We start from the raw sequence: 24,638 nt of genomic DNA, 5'->3' as shown, positions 1-24,638 counted from the left end.
ATTATTTTATGAGTGTGCATATATAGATATCAGGTAAGGAAAGGATCAGGTTAAGTTGTGATGCTCATCGCAGTTGAATAGTCTACTGAACTCACAGTCCAGGTTCACACATGAGGAAGGGCCATGAGGCATAGTGCTAGTAGCAGCCAGTGCCTGTGGAACTAAATTCCAGCAGGGTTCAGTGTCTTTAGGAAAGAAGGAAAAAATTAGATGTTTAAAAATTATGTTTTAAAAAATAAAATAAAGATTGAGAAATGTAAGCTTGGAAAGTACTATGAGCAATGTTATTATATGAACGCTTAATGTATTTGTATCAAATTCCTCTCTGCTACTTTAAATGGAGGCATTAACCTATTTATGGGTTAACGGCTCTGTTAAAATAGCAGAGAAATGAATTTGGTATGCATCCTTTGCATTCTTACAAGAACATTGCACAACATAATTTCCAGGCTATAATATTTAATTCCTGGCTTTGATTGATTGCCAAAGTAAAACGTAAAACTAATTTACAGACATTTCCCCCATCCATGAGTTAATCAAAAAAAAACAATGGCAATACTAATATAGTCTTTGTATAGTTTTCTTATGGTATGGTTTAGTGGAGAGTGTTTTGGATTAGCTACTATTTCTGCACCAGTATAATATTAAAGATTGATGTGTTAATACACCTGTTGCAGAATGTCAAAAGCTTCTTCTATTTCCTTAGTCGACAAGTTGCTTCGTATTTATGTCTTACAGAGTGATGAATAAGCTGTTGCTTAAAAAGGTCGGCAAATAAATAGCCATAAGCTGAGACTTCTGCTATCTCTGTGAGACCAGACTTTGACAACTTGATTTGCTATTCTCGATCTATGCTATGGACTATGGGTTGAGGAATAGTTCAATCGTCAGACTGCTAATTTTTGTTTGTGTGATTCAGTTATTCAAAGGCAAATGTTCCAATGACAAAAAGTTTTGTGTAAATAAACTTGTTTAAACTACTCTATTTATATTTAATTTCTCAAAATTATTTCTTATTTGGTAACACTTTGGGGAAATTAAAAAGAAAAGGACAATATTTCTATGATTCAAAGCATCATTTTCTGAAACCCTTGTGCTCAGCCTGAATATGTCACATTTAATATGTCACATTTAAAATGTATTCTAAGCTCAAGGGTAAAGTCACCGAGGCAGATTTTCCTCTTTTGTTATTGGGCGTTGACACGTTTCAGGATTTTCAATTTTTTTTCACAGAAAAGATTAGGGAATGAGTTATGTTTCGTGTTTTAAAACAAAGTGAATTTGTATAGGTTTAAAAAAAGCCACAGGCTGCTTGCATTGAGGATGTGCATCAAAGCTGGATGAGCCAATTTGTGGAATGTTGTGTCTCACCATCAACTTCAAACTCTGCCAATGAAAGTCGATTGTTTCATCCCAAGGCTATTAAGCCAGGATGGCCGTTACTTGTTCTGAGAATTGCAGGAGATGTTTTCTTTAAGCCCACAGCATAAGGGAGAGGGGGTGGGGGTGGGGGAAGGAGAAGGAGAGGTAGCTGCCTTTATCGACAGGCTTATTGGTGAATCATTGAACAGAGAGAGAAAAGAACAAAGGGACACATGGACCCAGCCAGCAATGGGGAGAAAATTTGGCTTAATGAGGGGAAACTTGCTCATATTTAGCACAAAAGCTATCAAGATCAGAAGACCAACCAGGAAAAGTTAAGTAAGCCCGCTATAGGGATACTGTGATGTATTTTTCTTGTTCACGTGGAGGGTTTTGTAGTTAGTTCAATCAAGGTGAGATTTGATTACAACAGTTACTCTGTACATGCACTTGCTGCCTGTAAAACCCTGTAGCCGAACAACTCATATTTGACCTTGTTTCACTAAGTATTTCAGTCCCCTTCAGAAAAATTGGGGAAGTGCACAAGAGGGCTTGTGAAAAAGAGATTTGGCCTAGAAATTTGTTCCCAGGTCCCCAAGCAGCTCGCTGGCGAAGAGGCTTTGAATTTCAGTCCTCTGCGTCACCAGAAGAGACCCTCAGGTAGGTCGTTATATGTGAAGCTGATGCGATCGGGAGGGGGGTGACCAGGACAGGGGGCGTTTGGGACATCGGGTGATAGGATAGGGGGCAATAGGGACGTCAGGACTGGGTTCAAGGCGGCAATTGGGAGGGTGTCAAGGCGGCGATCTGGAGAGGAGGCGAGGTGGCGATCGGGGGGGGTGGAGAAGCGGTGGCTAGCAACGGTCCGTGGTTTTAATGTGGAGCTGAGAGGAGCACTCCTGCACCTCTCAACTCCACATTCAGTTTAGTATCTTTAACAAACTTACCTTTTTGGTGGCGGCCTGCAGCGGTCCCTTTAAGGTCCACCGGTTTGGCCGCATGTAGACCTTGTTTTCCTGAATGCAGCTCACCCAGTGCCGGCTGCATTCAAGACAACCCAACCCAGGAGGCCTGAAACAGGTGTTAGACCCCTTGTTTACATATGCAAAGGGCCTAAAGCCTGTTTCAGGTATGGGTCCTGGATGCCTATTCTTTTGCCTGTACCAATATGGCGGGCAGCACTCTTCCGACACATAATGAGCACACGCTCCCTGCCCACCATATTGGAGGCTTAGCACCCAAAAAACGGGCGCAGCGCCATTGAATTTCTAAGCCATGATATCCACTTCAGCTCACAAGGCAGCTTTATTGTTACACCCCTGGATTACTCTGTCATATAATTAGACATTGGGCATTACGGGTACACTCCTGAATGTAAGACGCTCAGACCGCTTACAGGAGTGACCAGCACTGCTGTACCGGAGAGGATATCGAAAGCATACCCGAAACTTGTAACAGCTGTACCAGGGTAGCACACATAGAGGAAATTCAAGAGAGCTCTGTTACAGGCACGTGATCCCCTGCTCAATTTTTCTGTATGTGCTCTGCCCCAGCAATTACTTACGCCCAAGTGCAAAAGAGGAAAATCTGCCTCAACTCTCTAAATCACACAGACAAGGAAGGTCCCAAATTTGATCCCCAGACTGTGTTGAATTAGCTGATTTCTGCTGGGACAATGGTTGGGACATTACAGTGTCCTGGGTAAGGGTAGGTAAAATTGGCCAAGGTTCTCACTTCTTGACTGCCATCCAGCAACTTCATTGAGAATGCACATGTGTGCCTGTCAGATGAGGATAGGATCTATCAGTTATGATGTCCTCCGCAGTCAGATGGCCTGCCAACACTCCCTGCAGAGTCTCACACATGAGTAATGGCCATTAGGATGAGAAATCATAGGATGTCTGCTGGACGTGGAACTCAAGTTCAACAGTTTTAAAAAGGGACAGATTGGAGAAACAAAATAAAAGAAATGTATTCTGTACCATGGTGGTAATTTTACAAGCTTGTGTTCCATTTGAACAGAAAACTGTGGGGAGTGTGTGCCCAAATTCCTAACATCCGATCCTGATGGATAAAAGTCCATATCATGAGTGTAAATTTATAAAATTACCCATTATGTCTAGTAACCTACTTAGTCCATTAATTTGCTGAAAATTTTTCAATTTCCTTAACACAATATTATTATTTACCTACTGTTGTTGGAGTGAGCCTTTGGCTTAGTGATAGCAGTCCCACCTCCGACTCAGAAGACGCAGGGTTTGAACCCCACTCCACGTAGTCGCTGCAACTGGAGACCGGAACTCCGGCTCTGAATTCTGGGTTGATACCCAGTGGGCTGGTTGTGTCCGATGGGTACAGGTATCCCCCCCCCATCCCCCCCAGTCCAGAACAAGGGGGCATAATCTTAAAATTAGAGCTAGGCCATTCAGGGGTGATGTCAGAAAGCACTTCTTCACATAAAGGGTAGTGGAAATCTAGAACTCTCTCCCTAAAAAGCTGTTGAGGCTAGGGGTCAATTGAAAATTTCAAAACTGAGATTGATAGATTTTTGATAGGCAAGGGTATTAAGAGTTGCGGAGCCAAGGCCGGTAGATGTAGTTATGATACAGATCAGCCATGTTGTAATTGAATGGTGGTACATGCTCGAGGGGCTGAATGGCCTTCTCCTGTTCCTATGTTCCTATGACTAACCACCCTAACAACTGATATGAAGAAGGTTATGGCCATGGAAGGAACATTCAGGTCACGGCCTGTCAGGCTGTTAATCAGTCTGCTAATCATTCCAATACTTCACACTATTCTCCAAGGGAGGGTGTAAAGATACGAAAACAACAACAGCCTACTGTTGGACTCCATCCTTTTGTGATATTGGTGACCAACACACATAACCAGCAGCAAAATCAGTCCTTTACAGTTTATTCAATAGGAGACATATGTCCTAAATGGGTTTTCTTTATTTCGTTGCCTGTGATCAGGAAATAATCAAAAAGTATGTTTGATGGCTAGGGCAGCTTACCTGAGATGTTACCCATGAAAATTGACAGACTGTGGAATAAATAAATTGAATCTCTCGTATTGCTGAACTATTAAGGGAAACATATGGAGGAAATGGCAAGCATCCAGAATTAATCCCTCACCTCTCAACCAACACCACCAAAAATGAATAGATTAGCTGTTCATTCATCCAATTTCCATTTGTGAGATCTTGTGTGCATATTGGCTTCTATGGTTACTTCCATAACAACAGTTACTCAACTTTAAATTAATTACTTATATGTGAAGTGATTTGATATGTTTCAAGGCCTGTGAGGCGCGTTTTTTCTTTCACTCCTTTATTGCTTACTCACTATTTGGTAGTCTCTAATAAATATCCCATATTATCGCAGAGCCCCTACTATTTCTCAATTCAATCCAGAAAGACTCAGTCTAAACACCATCTTTGATAATATCCTTCCTTACTAATGCTGCAATCATATCCTTAACTGATCATTTATTCAGCTGCTGTTTGTGGGACCTTGCCGTGTACAAATTGCCTGCCATGTTTGCCCACATAAACAAAAAGTAATTTATTGGATGTGAAATGCTTTAAGATGTCTGAGAACGTGATAATGTACAAATCAATGGAAGTTTTTTATTTCTTTCCTCAGTTAGTAATGCTACCTACCCCTTCTCCCTTTTTGCTTCCTCTATCACTTCTGAAAGTTTTACAGCCGGGATTGTTTAGTTCCCAGTCCTGCCTGGCTGAAGCCAAGGTTCTGTCAAAGCTATGACCGTATAGCTCCCCGTACTAATTAAGTGAACATAAGAACATAAGAAATAGGAGCAGGAATAGGCCATAAGGCCCCTCGAGCCCGCTTTGCCATTTAATAAGATCATGGCTGATCTTCGACTTCAACTCCCGATCCCCATATCCCTTGATTCCCTTAGAGTCCAAAAATCTATCGATTAATATACTCAATGACTGTTTTTAGTTCTCCAATTATTTTCCTAAAGCTTTGTGCATTTGTGTGCAGATGCTTGGAATTAGCATTCTATTCAATTGGGGTGAACAGGGAGTGGTTTGGCACTTTGGAAATCAGGATTTTGCATGGCTGAGGTATATGTTTCTGTGATGTTGACTGTATGCCTGTCTCTTTTTGCACATGACTATTTATGGCTTTATTCCAATATGACGTATTAACTGTAAGTTGGAATTGAACTTCAATGATGATCATTTGTACTCTGACATTTCTAACTTTTATTTATTTTTTTCTCACCAAATTTCTCCCCCCTTTTCTCTCCTGAAGTCAATGACTCCTTGACTCCTTGCTGGGACACAATTCTATATGTACCAATTGGCTTGCAGTATCACTCCAAGTACCCATTGTTCATGTGTGAGCTTTAACAGCGAGTGTCAGCAAATTAGTTAACTGTGGGGGCCATTAATGTTCAGCCCAATACTATCCTCACCTGATGTTCACACATATGCACTTCTAGCAGAAGTCACTGGCTAGTGATCAGGAGTGGGAACCCTAAGCCAATTTTCCCATCCCTAACCTAAAGGCACACTAATTGTAGTGCCCCTCCTGGTGTCCCTGCAGAGATCAGTTAACTCAGCACACACTAGTCATCAAACTTGGAACATTCCTGGTCTGTATTGTTCAGCTACTCCTTGGATAAACGTGCTGAGCCATTGAGGGGGCTTCTAATTTACTTTTTTTTAACTTTTAGCATTAAGCTCGTCCTCTCAACTAATTTAATTGGTTTGTCATTGATGATGAAGAGCAATGGCGCTTTGAAAAATACCCTGCATGATCAAGTTAACAGAACTGAACTGTTAAAGAGAAGCTCCACCTCACTTCACAAATTATAAATTTTATTAGTTTGCTCACAACTAAAATCATCTGTGCTCCAAACATATGGGGCTCGAATTTAGCAGGCCTGCGGGTTCCCAGCGGGTGGTCCTCCGGGAGCGTCGAAAACGCGAACGGCGAAATTAGTGGGTTGCCCACGCGATCGTAGCAGGCAATCCACTAATAGGATCCAATTACCTGCTCCTCCGGGGTCCACGGCGCTGGCCTGCGCGTCGGGCGGGCTGCGCATGCGCAGTACGATCTGTCAGCTGGAGGCTCTCTAGTTAAAGGGGCAGTCCTCCACTGACAGATGCTGCAACCAATGGGACAAATTGCAGCATGGAGCAGCCCAGGGGGAAGGCTGCTCCCAGTTTAATGATGCCTCACCCCAGGTATCATCAGATGGGGTGAGGAGGAGGGGGAGGACACAGATCTTCCCCCCGGCGGGCGGGAGGAAGCGGCCTGCCTCTGCCACCAAGAAGGCCTGGCTCGAGGTGGCAGAGGGGGTCACCTGCGCCACCAACATATCGCCCACCTGCATACAGTGCAGGAGGCGCTGCAATGACCGCAGTAGGTCAGCCACAGTGAGAACACGAAGTCTTTCCCCTACACTCCGTCTGCCACAACACTGCCCCCACCCCAAATCTCCTTCGGCACCGCCAACACTATTCTGTCACATCACCCTTCATGCCCACTCACACCCCATCCTCATCTTACCTCCACCTACTCACCTCGCCAGTACTCATCCTGCCACTAACACGCGACCCAATCCTCATACAATCTCATGGCTCCATCCCATACTCACCCTCTCGTGCATCTCCCTCACGGCCAGCCTCACTCAACCTGCCACCACCTGTGCTGCAGCCACAGGGCATGCATCACATATGTGCAGTAGGCAGCGTAAGGCAAACGTCTCGTCAGCATGAAGGGGGTGCACAAGGGTGTCTGAGGGTTTGTCATGGGTGTTACCCATATTGAATTTCAGAGCCACAAACAGCACACATTATATTGACACCACCACTGCCATGTCTCCGCGAATCCTGTCCATTGTGTCCAATAATGCCCGCTCCTGGGTATCACTATGAGGACCCACCACTGATGCCACCCATCGTGTTACTGCAGAGTAGGTGCAGGTGTATTTGCAGGGCTCGTCCGCGCAGACAACTGAGAGACATCGGCGGTGTTGCCGGCTGCACCCTGGAAGGATGCGGAGGAGAAGGTGTGGAGGACAGTGGTGACTTTGCCAGCGACAGGTAAGCAGTTGGTGCTGGGGCCAGCCAGGAGCAGCTCGGCATGAAAGAGGCTGCAGATCTCCACGACTACATGTCGAGCGAATCTGCGCCTCCCTGTGCACTGCTGCTGGGAGAGGTCCGGGGAGCTGCGCCTCGGTCTGTGGACCCTGTGGCGAGGGTAGTGCCCTCTGCGACGCATCTCTCTCTGCGGTAGCCCTCCCTCCTGCTGTGCAGGTGGGCGTGCAACCACACCGTGTTGGGGGGATCCACGTCTCTGCGGCGGACGGCGTGGACTGCGAGGCTGCTGGTGGTGGTCATGCTCTTCGTCCTCCGAGGGTGTCCACACACCACCCAACTGGCAGGTGTTGGTCTGAGGGGTTGTGCAGGGTAGGTGTGTGGGTCCTCGGACTGGGGCTGCGGTTTCGTGTCGGTCTGTCCTCTGGCTTGGCCGGGGGGTGGTGGGGGGCAGGGGTTGCCCTATGTGACGCGGTGGCCTCCTGCGTGGGTGAGGGCGCTCCCCCGTGGAGCGCACCTTGGCACCTGCCACAGGCTGCTGGCTGCAACACGCCTGGTTTGAAGGGTCCTGTTTCCCCCAGTGTGGGAAACTGACTGCTTTGAACGTAAAATCCCACACTTCCTCTTTTGACAGCTGCTTCAGCTCATTAACTGACCACAACGAGCAAGTTAAGTGCTCTCAAGTGGAACCCCGCTGGCTTTAATTGCCTGCGGGATTCCCACCAGCGGGGCTTGCGCGCGCAGCCCCGCACGTCAGCGCGGTACCCGGAAGTGGCCGGGATTTCGTCCGAATCCGGTCACGTGATCGGAGATCGGGATTTTCGGGGCCCCCCCGCTGGAAACCCGCAGGTAACCCGACCCTAAAATCGAGCCCATGTTGTGGAGAAATCCAACTTGTAACATTACAGCCTAGAACTTACTGTTGCCAACAACATCGGTGCGCACTTTAGATGTTCACATAACAATCTTAAGTGCACACCGATGTTGTTGGCAACAGTAGCATTTACCCATTTAAAATAAACCCTATTTTAGCAGTGGCGTTAACCCATTTAAAATAAACAAGTTTACATCTCCACTAAAATGGCAGAGAGAAGAATGCCACATGAACTCAATAAGTGTCCATTTGCTAATAACCCCAACAGTAATTTCTAGGCTTACCAGCGTCATGCTATTGTTTTCAACTGTGCAGTGCTTTGTGAAGAAGATGACATTTTTAATAGCCCACGAAAGAAAGAAAGAAAGAAAGAACTTGCATTTATATAATGCCTTTCATGACCTCAGGATGTCCCAAACTGCTTCATAGTTAATGAAGTACTTTTAAAACGTAGTCACTGTCGTAATGTAGGGAAACAGGGCAGTCAATTTGCACATAGCAAGGTTCCACAAACAGCAACTAGATAAATAATCAGATAATCTGTTTTAGTGATGTTAGTTGGGAGATAAATATTGGCCTGGACTCTGAGAGAACTCTTCTGCTCTTCTTTGAATAGTGCTGTGGCTGAGAAAGCAGATGGCACCTTTGACACTGCAGCACTCCCTCTGTACTTATGCTCTGTAATTGCACTATTAAAGCTCTATAGCTTTACTATAAACTTTCCACAAGATTTTTGGCTCACAAAAATTAATAAATGTGTTTGGATTATGAGCTAAAATTCTGTGGAAATTATGAGCAGAAGTTGGCTCCATTAATATCATCTTTAAAATCATCATTGATAGCTCCCAGTTTTCTGCCAATTTTAATGCCATTTTTGCAAATCTTGCCATTAAACATCATTGGAAAACTAAATGAATTTCCACAACGTATAAAGGCATGATTCAGGTCAACTGAAAGAGGACTATCTCTTTTGAAATTTATACGCAATACTAGTATGACATTATAGGGGGATACTTTCCTGGGTCTGCAGCCAGCTGCACTGGTTCAATTGGGCACTGTGAATATCAAAAAATTAGGTAGGTCAAAGAGCATACCTGAAAAGGAATCCACCGCATTTTCCTTCCATTTAAATTAACTGAAGGAAAATTGGGTGATTCCTTTACAGGTGCCCATTCTCACCTGCTTGATTTTCTGATATTTGCTACTGTCAGGAAAATTTTCCCTTATTAGTTCCAAAATGAATGAAAATCTACTGAGAAGAATTTAGACCACAAATCTAACAGAAAGCAGTAAAGAGCTGGTTTCCTCAATAACTTCTTTAGATTGGACGGTTAGTATATTAATTTCAATGCTTAATAAAGTTCTATTTTTTTTAGCTGTATCCAGTGCCAGCTTCGTTCAGTTGGTAGTACTTTCATCTGGGCAGAGGTCTGTGTGTTCAAGCCCCTCACCAGTATGCAAGCACATTGAATTACACCATTATTACTGAGGGAGTGCTGCATTGTTAGAGGTGCTGTCCAACAGATGAGATTGTTAAACCAAGATCACATCTGCCTGTTCTAGTGGTTCAGGTGGACGTTTAAGATCTCATGGTACTATTTGAAGAACTGCAGGGGTTTCTCCTAATATCATGGTCAACATTCCTCGCTCAATCAGTACCGCCAAAAAAAAACTGGCTAACTGGTTATTTATCCCATCGCTGCCTGTGGGGCGTTGCTGGCTGCCATGCAAACAACAGGAGTCACTGGATTCCCAAAACATCAGTTCACAGTGTGATGTACTTTAAGACATTTTCGTGGTGTGGATGGCAATTAAATTATTTCTTTAACTTGTAAGCAAATATTTTGCTTTAAAGCTCATTTCCAACGTGGAATGTAGCAAGAGATGTTTCCATAAGTGAACGTGGAATGGTCTTCACTGCTCAAGTGCTGAGCCATTATGTTTGAAGTTAGGTCCCAAGGAAAGAAAGACTTAAGTAAATTAATTGCATTTTGTAAGTCATACTATTAGTGCAAATGTGTTTTCTTGGACTATACAGACATTGAGGCTTTTACACAATGTGGTACTGTCAGTTTGATTAAAACAAGGGTGGATAAAAACATGAATAGTGAAGTAGCAAGTTACCCAAGGGATTTTCTCATTTGTTTTCTTAAAGTGGTGCCTCATACTTTTCTGTCTCCCACTTTCATTTATACCATGAGTTTTATGGCATTCTATATGATGGATATTATCATTGCATTCTTCTCTGGGATGTGAGGTGTGAATGAGCTGTGATTTGAAACCTCTAAGTACTCTAAAGTGTCTGTCACATAGGATACTTTGTGAGTTAGTACTATTATTGTACAGCCTTGCACATACTTCCATTAACAAACAAGGGGATTGTGGAAAGAAAAGAAAAAAAGGAAAATAACCCTATCCATCCAAAAAGGGAAAAAGAAATCTTTAAAAATTCACAATTGCTTACGTGTACTAAAAATTAGCAGGTTTTGACTTTATATGACAAGTTTTCCAAACTGATCTTGCACATGGACCTATGCCCCCATTTGTACAAGTTATATTTTATTTTAAGCCAGATGCATTATATTTAATTATGTCTGTACATTTTGAAATAGAAGAGTATTGGCTGAACTCTCAAAAGGCACGTTCTATTGTTTATACCTATGATTATACAAAATCCTAATGACCTTCTTGCATATTTCATTTCTACAGCCTTTCATGTAAAGAGCTGAATGTCCTTGAATTGCAAAGTGATGTCCCTCTCAGAATACCTTACACATATTTTAGCTTTGTAGCTTTGTGACCAATTCTTTGAATTGAACTTTTGGGGGCTGTTATATTTATTTGATACTGACTCTCAGTGTACTGAAGATCCTGGCATGAGAGCAGAAAATCACAAAGTAAAACAGGCGGAAAGAAGAAGGAAACGCTCTGGGTAAATATTATGAATATTGTGGACTAGATCTGTATTCAGAATCTTTGTCAGCATGGTTGTGCATTAAAAGCTTCTCAATGAAACTCTGTTGATCTCCATTTACTGGACTAGACACACTGTGGTGACACAGCACAGAAGATCTCCATGAAGCTTGTTGGGTGTCTATTATTGGTGCCAGTAAGTTCAGTCAACTTTGAGACTGATCATGAGCCACCTCCTTTCTATTTTTCTCTCAGTTTGTGTGAATTCTTGATGAAGTTTTCCAAATTGTCAGCAAGCCACTCAGCATAAATGAAGGGGGGAAAAAAACAAGCTTATAACCAAGCTGAAAACAGAACAAATTCATAATAGGCGCCAGTTCTATGAAGCAGGCATAGTCCAAAGGGATCTCCCTTAGCTGGCATCACCAGAGCGTGTCCATTCCACTATTTTACTGAGCAAAATGGGACTAACGGGCCTACAATGAAGAGGCTGTTAAAATGTGATTATTTTAACTAATACATTTCATTAAAGAAAAAATAATATTGTTTCTTTTAAAGGTTCTTATTCAAAATCTCCCATGATATCAGCACTATTTGGTCCTCAATACTTTTAGGTGAGATGGAACAGTGCAATTAATTTTTCTATGCTTCAAAAAATGGAAAAAACATGAATCACTGTTAAAGAATGCAAAATCATATAATCAATATAAAAAACCTTGATTAAAAATGTATGGAACAGATCTAGATGTGAGTATTGAACATTCCCTAGAGTTATCTTCTCCAGAATAAACAGCACAAAATAATTGCAATTATTCAAGGAACTGTCAGCCATAAATTTGATTCTAAGTGAAAGAGACACTGGAATATTTGTACTTAGTATTTTTCCAGCAGCAGGATTCATTTTCAGCAACTTTATAAATTAAGATTTTTAAAAATAAAAATATGGGTTACTGCAACTATTCCAGATGGACAACTAGAAAGCTTTAGCTTCTGGAATTTGAATTCCAAAATGCTAGCCCTAGCAACCAGGGAAAGAGCATATTAAAATCAATTTTATACTTTATTGTTCAAGGATTGTGTAGGCAAGATTTGGACATCAAATCAGTAATTCTTTGTGCTTTTAATAATGACATACAACTCTTTTCAGTGCATTATTTATCTATCACGATTATAGATATGTCTCATGTTATTCAGCATCAGTTTTCTGAATGATTAATGATGTTCTTGAGGTATCCAGTTATGCCTGTCTCAGGCAATTGCTTTTAATGAAGTGCATCAGTGGCTAACTTCTGAAGTGTAGTTGTGATCATTGCTTTCATCTTGATTATTCAATTAGTGACTAGTGCTTGACATTAAACCTGTGGTTTTATTTTTAAAACTACTGTTTACATGCTCTGTTCCAAATATGGCCATTCTGCTTTACGAGGCACGTGGCTTGATCATTGACATGGGATAACAATAAAGCTGTCAAAGGAATCCTGAACATTTTTGTTTTCCAGAACTGGATAGTTAAACACCTTTGCTCCTTTCAATCCTCTCCCTCACTTGGGAACAACAATTCTTAAACCATTGACCCTGTATTTCAGCAGTAGTTGCTGGGATGCTTATATTCAAAATCTCACCCTAGGGCATTGTTTGACCATTGGGTGATCACTATTTACTTTATTTTTACAAAAAGAAAAAAATGGTCTATGAAAAAATTGATGTGCGTACATGCAATCAGCAGCAGCTGTATGTGTACATCTAGTTATATAAGTCTCTCTGTATTTATTTAATTTGAGATGACCTCATGTACTCTAGAGAGGAATTGAAGATAATCTGAACAATTAAAAATCAGATTGGACAAAGTTGGATTTCTCCTATCCAACCACACCTTTTCATTTTTTGATATATATTCATATTTTTGTTTTTTACATCTGTATTGCTTAACGCAGTGTCAGTCTTACGGAACGATGTAATCTGTGCCAGTGGATCCTGAATAGGGCTTCTTGGTCATGTGTGTGTATGACGGGTGAGGGTGGGTGGGCATAGGTAGAAGAGTATGCACCTTGGGATTCCCTGGCTGGGGTGTCTAGAACAAGGGGTCACAGTCTCAGGATATGGGGTAGGACATTTAGGACTGAGATGAGGAGAAATTTCTTCACTCAGAGGGTGGTGAACCTGTGGAATTCTCTACCACAGAAAGCTGTGGAGGCCAAGTCTCGGAACATATTTACGAAGGAGATGGATGTACTTCTAGACACAGAAGGCATCAAGGGGTATGAGGAGAGAATGGGAATATGGTATTGAGATAGAGGATCAGCCATGATCATATAGAATGGCGGAGCAGGCTCGAAGGGCCGAATGGCCTACTCCTGCTCCTATTTTTTATGGGATATCTGTTTAACTCAGCTCTGGAGATCCAGCATAGTGATGAGGCCCTACTGGATCAGCAGGACACATGAAGGTACATGTAGTCAGATGAGGGTATGTGTGCAGCATCCAGCCAAATAGAATACAGCTTGCATTGCTCAATATTTAATTATATATAGGTATATGACAACTGCCACACTTACAACATCAATCAGGATATTTACTGAGACTTATTATTTATTTATAATGCTTATTTAGAAAGCAAATTGGATTTTCCTAACAATATCAGAAAATTTACTAAGAACAAGACCTAATAGCTCGTGTGTTTTTTCAGAAAATCAGTAATTGTTCAGATGGCTTCTGTTAATGCTGATCTTGTTCAGCTGAATTTCATTTCCCTGTTTGATATTCAACAAATATTCAACATTTTGATTCTAAAAAGCACAGTAGTGCTCTTCCAGTACAAGCTGCTCAAGCTCACAGCTTCTGGACACAAGCCAGAGGGTAGGCTTTCTGTTCCAATCTATAGATTGGATTCTGTGGGAAAATATGTGTGAAAGCTTGTTTGTGGTGTGACTACACTCACTTGGAAAAACATAATATATAAGATTTTAAGTTGAGAATGTTGCAAAAGAATTAAATGGAGCATTGAGATTTCAAATAACCACAGCGCTTGTAAAGGCAAGAATTAAAACTGAGGTTTTGGGATATGTCAGTAATAATGTGAAAAAGTGCAGTTAACATTTATTTTAAAATGCAATTTACTGTTGTTTTGTTAACACTCAAAAGGCTGATAATTGAGTATATTTTTCACTACAATGAAGCATGAATCTGAAGTTGAACTAGAACATCCTCTGTGAAAAACTAAAAGATATTGAACAACAATTCTTAAAGTTTTATGATTCTTGGCAGCAATGTTTTTGTGACATGTTTCTTACAACACTTTATAGAACTGATTTATTTTTTATGTTTGGTTTATTTATATTTATCTGATACCAAAGATTTCAAGAAATATGAACCTATAATCTGACTTCATAAAAATGACAAATGGGAAACTTTTATTCTAATATTCTGATAACTTCAATTAATGTTCAACAAAATATTTATTCTGGCAAAGGTTTTGTGCAATTATTTGTGTTATAGTTCAAAGTTTGACACTGAGGAAAGTGAAGTCACAGATTTTGGCAAAACATTGTTTTGACCACAGTCTTGTTACTAATCAAAATACTACAGGCCGCCTGTAATGCTTGAAAAGTACCACACCCGTAGCTACATAGTTAAAATTCCAGATGGCATTGCCATTGAAAGTGTTTTCATCAGACCCAACCTGGCTTTGTACAGAAAGAGGCTAATGTTGTCAGAAGCTTTCCTGTAAAATTTGGGAATTAGCCGTGAAGCTATTCTTCCAGTTATTTTGCTTCAGTCATGTTGGCAAAGACAGCCAGCTGGTTAAGGAAAAAGACTGACAAAAAATATGAAATGGATCTGGTCTAACAGCATTACATTTAATTAGAAACCAAACCATTCACTACATTTCCATGGCAACAAATTATATTATGGGGTAGATGGTGAAATTATCACCACATGTTTGAGACTGATTTCATAGTTCATGAGAGATGAGCTACAAGTGAGTTAAATAGACTTGCCTCAGACATGCAATAAATGGAACCCCATTCCCATCAAATGCTCTAAATATTGTAACAGATCTTTTTTGTTTTGTTTTTTTAAAGCTTTGTAGATTTGTTTTGTTTTTTATTGCACCTTTGTTGGGATTATTTGGTAATAATTTGTGAGTAGTGGGTGGGCAGTGGATTTGTTTGTAGCAGCAGCAGTGCGGTCATGCTTTTGAGAGCTGTGAATTGCGCAACCTCGTTGGCGAAATGATTTGATGGTTTATTTTATTTTTGAGGCTAAGGGGAGCACTTGAGTGATCTTATTGCACTACTTGGCAGGTACTACAAGCAGGTACATTACTGTCATTACTTTCCTTTTTTCACTTAGGTGCCTTTTTAATAAAATTGGAGCTTTTCACCACACTCAGAATATTCATACCAGGAATGTAAAATGAAATATTTTAATAGCTAGGAGCCTGATGGCAAAGTAAATAGTTCACGATCTTTAAATCTATACCACTGCAATAAAATGTTTTCATCATTTAAAAAAAGTCAGTTTTTTAATTTAATCTGTGTAATTCTGCTACTCTTTCGGGAAATATAATTGAATCCTTTCAGGGAATAGATTATGATGATGGGTGAAGTTGCTGCTTGTAACCTGATTTGCAAAGAATGGCTGTGGTAATTTAAGGAAGCAAGGAGCTAAACTAAGGCTCATAATAAATCATATATCCAGTATGTTGTTTGGACTTTGTTCATAGAACAATCAAATTAAAAGAAGATTCAATTGTACATATTTTAAAATAGCAGCTTTTTGTAAACTGATTTTACCCTATAAAAAATCTAACCTCTGAAATTATTTACATTTAATTTAATTAAATTAGATTTATTAGCAACTAAAAATAAATATTTATTTTAAAACTATTAATTACAAAAATAGGTTAAATTGTGTTATATTTAATAGTAGGTAATGTGACTTTTTTGAAATATATTTATTTGTATTAAGTTGCATGTTCATAATTTCATTTTTAAAAATTTGTGCGTTTAATTCATAATATATATAGAACACATAGCTTTTTAAAAAAATGTTAAAATATTTTGAAAGTAAATCTGTGATTCCCAGTGGTCCTTATAATCATGAAAATGGTCATAAAATGTTGACCAAAATGTCACTGGAAGCCACTATTTTGTGTTTATTTTATGCAAAGCATGTTTAGTTTATGCAGGTGGTATATGCTCTGTAGCTAATGACTCCCCTGAGCTGCCTCCAAACGTTTTTTAAAAAACTGTAACAAAATCAATGGTTTAACCTCTTTTTCTATCGATTCCTGATGTGTGTGCTGTTTATTTTTTTAAAGCATATCTAACCTTTAGGCAAGTGAAGATCTAAATATCCATTTGAATATACAATACTTTTCTGTATGTTGCAGGCCAACAGTTAAATTAATTTTAACTTTTTTTTACTAATTTTGAGCTGTTACGCTACAATAATCTCTGGTCTCTCACAACCTTCACAACAATAAATTAGCCAGTAATCTGGGCAAAAGTTCTATTTAAAACATAACAAAAGTCGGGGAGTGGCCCTTTATATTAAAAAAACCTTCATGGGGCAGCCACCAGTGTTCATCTATGCCTACAGGACTTGTGAGTTGTAGTGTTTGTGTCACTCGGTGATGTGTTTTCATATATCATAACTCCCCACCATGCATTCTATATTTACTTATTTATTTACTAATGGGTAGGTGTAGATATTTTGATAACACACTGAAATAAAACTCCTAACCTTTCCTTTTGCTTTATTTACAGTTTTTGTTGCTTATCGGCATTTGCCTTTTTATGCTCTATCCACACTTGTACTGCACACATTATAGACTTACAACACAATCAAAGAAACTAGGGAAGTATAAACAGTGGGGAGTTCATTTCTGAGATCAAATTTCATAGTGAAATATTTTCAACTCCTGCTCAAAGTCTTGTTTGGGGCTGCAAATTGGGGTATTCACATCAGGCTGGTATAAGTGTGTTGTATATCTCTTGTGAATTTAAACTGGAATTGAACTATTGGTACAGTCTTGCATCATTGCAAAGAATGTAATAGATGCCTATGCCTGAAGTGATGGGGAACAGCCTTCATTATAAAGTCTGGGAGAAATCTCAACCAGGCTGCTTTTGTCATAGCCAAAGTGAATACAATCTCAACAGGTAAGGAAGTTTAACTGAATTTTTAAAAGGAATAGCTGCCGCCTTGGTAAGGGAAAGCTGGAAAAGTCACTAGTCATAAACATACCATGTTAAATGACACAAAAGTAATGTTTTCTGACATGAATAACATTATCCCAACACCAATTATACCATCGCGTTCTATACTTATAGAGTGGGAAGAAAGCTTGTCTAGCAATGTTATGGGAGTGATAATGTCCCTTTAAAGATTTCGAATTCACCTTCTAGCACACATTGAATGGATAATTAGATTTCATGTTGTTCATTAACACAGGGGCATTAAAATTAGAAGAATTTGAATTAATGGAGTACATGAAGATTTATGTAACAAGAAGATAAACGGAAGCAAAAAAGGGCCACGTTGTTTCAAAATAAGATGGAAAATGATATAAATATAGCTTAGAAATGGCAAAAGAAAAGCAAAATTAAATGGATTAAAAAATGGGGAAAGAGACCCATGTAATCCTATCTAGTGCGACCCCCATCTCTGGTCACATCCAAGGGCCTGAATCCATTTGGTGCTCATCAGTCTTAAGACGGCATGCCTTATTCGATTTCAATGCGATATGTCATCTTAAGATAGATGAGTGGTGATAATCAAGACCTAGGTTGACAGTTATGTCACATTTTAAACTCAGGTCATATATTTTCAGCAAAGGTTAATTGATTGCTACACCCATCAGTCACTTATATTTGTCAGTTTGCGCTGGTCTCCATAACAAATATGTATGCATCGCTGTGCTCTGACTCAGTTGAAGTTCCTGGTGACTGTTTTCTCACTCTCGAAAGTATTTAAAATCAATATGTTTCATTGTATCCTACCTGTCTCTCAGTGAGATCCAGATTTACTGCTATCTCATATCTTCTCAGTCTGGTCAGGTAGTTGTGATGAGCAAACTCAGCTTCCAACTCTCTAATCTGTTCTTTGGTGAAAGCTGTTCTTTCCTTCCTGGGTTTGCTGTTCACCTCTCCCTTGTAGCTGCCTTCTTGTATCTCTACAATCAGGATCATAGTAATTCCAGTTTAGATTTTTAACAATCATTTGTACAGCAATAAAAAAGTACCTTTAATTATAAGAAAGCACTTGTATTTATATAGCGGCTTACACAACCTCAGGACGTCCCAAAGCGCTTTATAGCTAATGATGTACTTTTAAAGTGTAGTCATTGTTGTAATGTGGGAAACACGGCAGCCAAATTTCACACAAGGTCCCACAAACAGCAATGAGATTGTTTTTCTGTTTTTTTAGTGATGTTGGTTGAGAGATAAATTTTGGCTGGGACACCGCGGAGAACTCCCCTGCTCTTCTCTGAAATAGTGTCATGGGATCTTTTACGTCCATGTGAGAGAGCAGACAGGGCCTTGGTTTAATGTATTCCAATAGCTAGTCTAGTATACTTTTGAAAGACTGAGTATTATACTGTAATATTTTGTAATAAGTTCCAATATGCCTGTACAGCAACATTAAGAATGCAAATTCTGTGTGCTACTTGATTACAATGCTAAAACATTTAATGAGAACTTTTTTATCTGTATTGTAACAAGGTGTACATATTATGTAAATGCCTGGTTGTGAATTTTAACAATTCCCTTTTACCAGTGAGTTTCTCAACAAAAGCACGTATTGTCATTTTATCTTTTTATTCCTTCTTCTGTTTTGTTATCAACAGGTTAATGCCAGGAGACTCCCTTTCAGTTTGCTATCGTTATTGCTATAAAAATGTTGGCACATCTACAGATTAATAGCAAACAAAATGCATTTCTTTTGGGAAAAGGTCATAGTCGCAGCATTAAGGTGTTTGCAACTCACTGTTTGAGATGTTTTTATACATGTTGGCAGTACCAGCTTCAACATAATTATGAACAATATGTTAAAAATAATTCTTATCTGATAAGTAAAGTCACAAATATGGGAATTACTGTAAACATATCCAAAATCACACTGGACTGATGCTGAAATCAATACCTTTCCAACAATATTAAAATATTTAAATATTAATGTGAGATTATTCAAATTCATTGTTAATGACTATCTCCCCTAATGACACGATACATTCCTTACACATGATGCAGGTTGAATATAATACGTTTTAAAAAATATTAACAAAAGGATATTTTACATTATCCTCTTTTTGAAGCAACATATGTTATTTTTCAAAACACTGGGTATAGATAGTTTGTTAAATACTAAATATATATAATTTATATTGTAAAGGAACTAATGACACTCTGATAAAAGTGCTCAATTCAATATGACATTTAATTAATTGACTGCTTTCTAAATTTTTCCAAATAATTAAGACAAAATACAAGATTATATAGCTGAATTTTCACACCTCTTAAATAAAAGTTCTTGCTAAAAAGAATAAGGATATTTAAGATTTAAAATATCCTTATTTATTAAGTTCAGTGTTACGTGTTTTTCTAATACTACCGTTAAATTAAATAATGTTCCTATCAAGATTCATCGTATAAAAAGGGATATCCATACTTACACATAAATTAAAAATTGGAGTGTATTTATGTAAAGAAAGTTAGTGAGGGAGAATTTTCCAAATGGAATCCATATATGGATTTTTAAAATTTGACTTGCCTTTTGTATTTTATGTCTGTTTCACACGACATTAAGTGATTCTTCAGAGTTGAACCCATTATTTGCATTTTCCCAGTCGATTGAGATTTTGATTGTATTTATTTTGTACGGGGAGCACCGAGTGGTCCTGTAGGGTGTGAAGCAGTTTCCTTGACTAGAAGCAGTTTCTAAATTAATGGCTAAAGACTTCTCTGTGTGACTCATTGAAGACTTGCCTCTTTGTTTACATCACGAAATGAATACAAATAATCCGAGGAACGAAATGGTGCTGGCAGCAGGTGTAAAAACAGTAATATGGAGTCTGGCCCTTTGCAGTTTAAACGCTCAGTCTTTGTAGTGAAGCTGAAAAGGACTTTTATGTTTCCTGCCAATGTTCTATCTCTGTAAGGTTAGGTGATGAATTTGTGAACCGGAGGAAATGCAGCCCATTAACCGACGATAGATTTATTGTTTCGAAGTAAATCTCAGTACATTTTGACATAAATCTTGGGAGAAAGATGATTACTTTTATGAAGTGGAAATATTGTGTTGAGTATGTCCAATCTCTTATCAGCCTCTTTTCATTCAAATCAAAAAGATGTTTTTAAAAACGAGGTTTTCAATTAAAGTTACAGGATGCATAAGGTTGCAACTGAAATATAGAAAGGGTATCCATTATAGAACTTTTAATAATTATTTTATTTGCTTCAAGTAGGATATTTATTTGTACAAAACGACACTCTTAGTATGAAGTTATTTAATCGAATGCTTCTTTTGGTTCGCCACCAGGCGACCTGTTCGATGATAATAACATTAAATATTAACTATGAAAATAATTCACCATCTTGAACAATCTATTGTGTTCACTAGTTAGAACAGTTAACGACAGCAAAACCTATAAAAACAGTATATTGAGATTTCTGGAAACAACATTGCACAAACAATGAGGTTATCAAACTCAATGTCAGGACGAGACTTTAACATTGATTGAAAATGCTATGATCTACCTATATGGGAAGTTTGAAAATTATAGCTGTTTGAGAAATTGCATGTTATTTAGAAAAATAAATTCACGTGATTTTATTTCAAATTGAAAGCATTAGTGGGGTGTGTCTTTGAACTAAGCATCAGGCCGAATGGTAACTGTCATAACAACCAGGAAAACATACAGTTCATCTGTGATTGGAACTCGAATTAATTTGACTCCACTTTAAATGCATGAAATGTGATGATACAATATTTTGAATTGTTATTTTGCTGGATCAGCAACGGTTTAAATATTGTAATTTAAGCGCAGAAATACACCCGGCGACACGCCAATGGAAACGATCGTCCCAATTCGTGTCTATCTTTAGCTTTTTATTCTCAGTTTATGTCGGCTGGTCGCTAAGATTACAATAGTCTCGCTCGCTGAAATGAGCTTCACCCCGTTCCATGTGTGACCTGAGAACGATGCAATGTTTCATGCGGGGTTTGTCTGTACGATGAATTGTGTTAAACCATTGCTTTCTTTTAACAGAAGTGTTCTGGGTCAAAGCTATTCCTGATTTTACAGTACTTATATTTTACAGACTAGTCCAAAACAGGTCGGTTAAGGAGTGCGGAAAAAAATCAATTCGTGCTTTTAAAGGGGGATGTTCACTGGTGGGACCCACCGAATGAATCAGATCGAAACAAGGTTTGGTACACATAATGTAGCGTTAATATATACAAATCTTTTTCAAGTGAGCATAAATTAATTTCAAACAATCTACGTGCGATTTGAATTTTAACCTGTAGAATGGAAGGAAATATTCACCTTAAATACTTTTAAAAACAAATAGTTGAACTTTCTGCACTGTGCATTAATAGCTGCTAATTTGACCTGTTTTCTATCCGAGTTGCTGATCGCTTACCTGAGCCGTCACTTTTCCTCTTGGAGTTCCTTTTCTCTGTCTCCACAGGAGTGACCGCCGGCCTCCCGTAATCCCCAGGAACACAGGAAGCCACGTTAGGGTTGTTAGGGGCCAAACTCGAATTGCTGTCCACCAGGTTTGAGGGGTTCGTCCCCAGATCTGGGGGTCCTGATTCCGACTGGACACAGAGAGCGTGCCTGGCCGGAGGAGGGGGCGAGGCGATGTGGGGGATGTGCCAGGTAGCCTGGGCAGCCGCTTGCTGTTGTTGCTGTTGATGCTGTTGATGGCCTCGGTGGTGATGATGTAGGTGATGATGATGACGCTGGGCTGTAAACATGTTTTCTTCATTAGGAAATCCAGCTATGATACAAGAAGAAGACAGGTCTGGAAAAACCACATGGTCTGATCTTCCATGAAGAGCTAGTGGAGACTGAGAGAAGTGGTGCAGGCTCTGGGCTGGGGCATGTGAGCTGCGCAGGCAGCTAAATATTGTATGATCCATGGTAGTAGGGTTTCAGATTCCAAGAGGCTGGAATTATATCCAAAGCACCTTCGATTTCAAAGTAAACAGCTTCCAAAAAAGCAAGGGTCTTTAAAAGCGATCTGGATCAATCGCAATTTAACAGCCAGGGCTCTCTGAATAAACACACACACACACACACACCAGCTAACCCTGTTTCTCGGATGACAAGAGAAGCCAATCGCACGTTGTCCCAGGGAGTTGCTTTAAGGGGAAAATCGTGGAAGATATATAAATAGTTTGTAACGTGAGAGGGGGGCTGGATCTAAGGCAAGGTCCTAACCACATGTGAAGCTACCTCCAAAAAAACATCAGCCCCATAAATCATGGCAATTAATGACCGGAAATTCGCAGGCACAGAGAAAGAGAAACGTTTCTCAAAGTTGAGGGGGAGGCTTTTTTCCCTTTGCATTACTTTAGATTTTTTTTGATTTGCTGCTGTCGATTTTAAAAGTTCGCAATTAACGAGTGATGTGGAAGAGGAGGCAAACCTTTTCTTTTCCTAAAATGTCTTGGCACCTCCAGGGTGTCAGATGTCTATAACGTGTCGTACCTTAGTGGGGGGGGGGGGGGGGGGAACCTGTGGCTGTCAATCAGCGTCTCAAGAGCCAGGGAAAAGTCTGTCTGCAGCCTTTATACAAGGAGTCTTCAAGTAAAGCAGCAAGGAATGAGAGAGGGAAAAGGTTTATCCTGTCATCAGAGTCCTTAAAGAAACAGAAGAGTACATCTTCAGATGACAGAATAAATTCTTAACTGATGAAGTCATGGGAATGTAAATAAGTTGATTTTCTAATTTTGGTACTGTGCATTTTTTTAAACCGGGAGATTTCCCTACCCGGACCGACCTTCCTTATTCGGTGGCCCCGTCCTCATTATTACTGAAGTGGGTTTTTTTTGTAATTGGGATGTTTTCAATTGCAAAAAAAAAGAAAAATTATGAAAAGTTTTGTGTTTAATTATCACTTTTCATTACTGTTGAAATCATTTTTTTAGTTTTCGCTGAACCCTGATTAAATCCCCTCTCCTGTGGAAAAATGTCTCAAAAAGGGTCTAAATGAAAAGGGGGGAATAAATAAAAAGGAAGACTATCCAATGGAACGGGTTTTAGCAGAGATTGATATCAGAATTAAATTTAAACATCATCCTTTTTAATGATCTTCTCTCCCTCACCGCCAAAAAAGCTTTAAACGTATTTGTTAGTAAGTTCATTGTCAGAATTAATATTAAAAACTTTGTCAGTGACGTTAATCAATTAATATATTGAAACCACTAGGAATAAGGTCTCAGCTTGGATTAAAATAATAGGAGACAAGGACTGAATGCAACGCGTTTTCTGCATAAAAATAAAATCTATATTTATATTCCTTATTCACAATCGAACAGCAGAATGCTGATGATATGGAGTTTGCTGGATTAATCTTGCCTTAGAATCATACCGCGTTTATCAAGTGTCTTCCACACTGTTGGGTCCAATGTAGATTAAATCGTTCTAAACGTGGAACAATGTTTTCGTTCATCGATAACTGCTTCACGAAAATGATGATATTTTAATTATTTTGAATTTGCAAAATTGATATCTGAATTCTGTAAATTATTTGAAACGCACATTTATCATAAATTAGTGAAATATTTTAAAATACAGCAATTATAAATAATGAAATTTGAAATTAATGCCAAAATATAGTTTCCATAACAAGTACATGTTTATTGTTTACACGAATATAATGTGATAAGTTTGCTGTCGGTCCAGTCTCCATTATGGTAAGGGCTACATTGCCACCTTAACCATCTTTTTTCTCTACAAGTGTATGAGAGATTTTGAACGGATTCTACAACTGGACTGAATCGAACCGTAACGAATGGTTGATCTTCCACCGGGAATGATTCAGTATGGGCTGGGATGCTCCGGTGAGTTTGAGGGATTTCTTTCTTCTCAGCTCTGGAGACGTGTGAAGAGAATTTTCTCCCATGTTTCACTCACATCAGTCCGACTCGGGGGCTCCACTAACACGGAATGTAGGATAGAAACTCGGGAAAGCGCCAAACGACAGTACTCCAGACTCTCTTCTGAAAGCATTTCAATTGATAATTACAGGGGCATTTCTGGATAAAAGCACAGCCGAGAATTATTGAACGTTATATCAATAGTATGAATTATTTAATTTTATATTTATATATAATACAATGAACTATACAATAACTTTTAAAATACAGCTGGTATTACAGATTTCCCATCTC

At 39.3% G+C, this 24,638-nt stretch overlaps 1 protein-coding gene across 1 annotated transcript in view; it reads right to left on the bottom strand.

Moving 5' to 3' along the window:
• Window positions 1-22,606, bottom strand: part of meox2a (mesenchyme homeobox 2a) — a 28,776-nt gene extending 6,170 nt beyond the window's left edge. Inside the window, exons 1-2 of the mRNA XM_068003865.1 lie at window positions 21,881-22,606; window positions 18,236-18,408 (exon numbers count right to left, since the gene is read on the bottom strand). Of these exons, the coding sequence (XP_067859966.1) occupies window positions 18,236-18,408; window positions 21,881-22,382 (675 nt within the window). The 5' untranslated portion in view covers window positions 22,383-22,606. The remainder of the gene's footprint in view (window positions 1-18,235; window positions 18,409-21,880) is intronic.
• Window positions 22,607-24,638: the final 2,032 nt, after the last annotated feature.

The sequence above is a fragment of the Heptranchias perlo genome, chromosome 2 (assembly GCF_035084215.1).
Source record: "Heptranchias perlo isolate sHepPer1 chromosome 2, sHepPer1.hap1, whole genome shotgun sequence".
NCBI lineage: Eukaryota > Metazoa > Chordata > Chondrichthyes > Hexanchiformes > Hexanchidae > Heptranchias > Heptranchias perlo.
The sequence above is the reverse complement of the archived record's forward strand: the minus strand, read 5'-3'. Positions and strand labels throughout refer to the sequence as shown.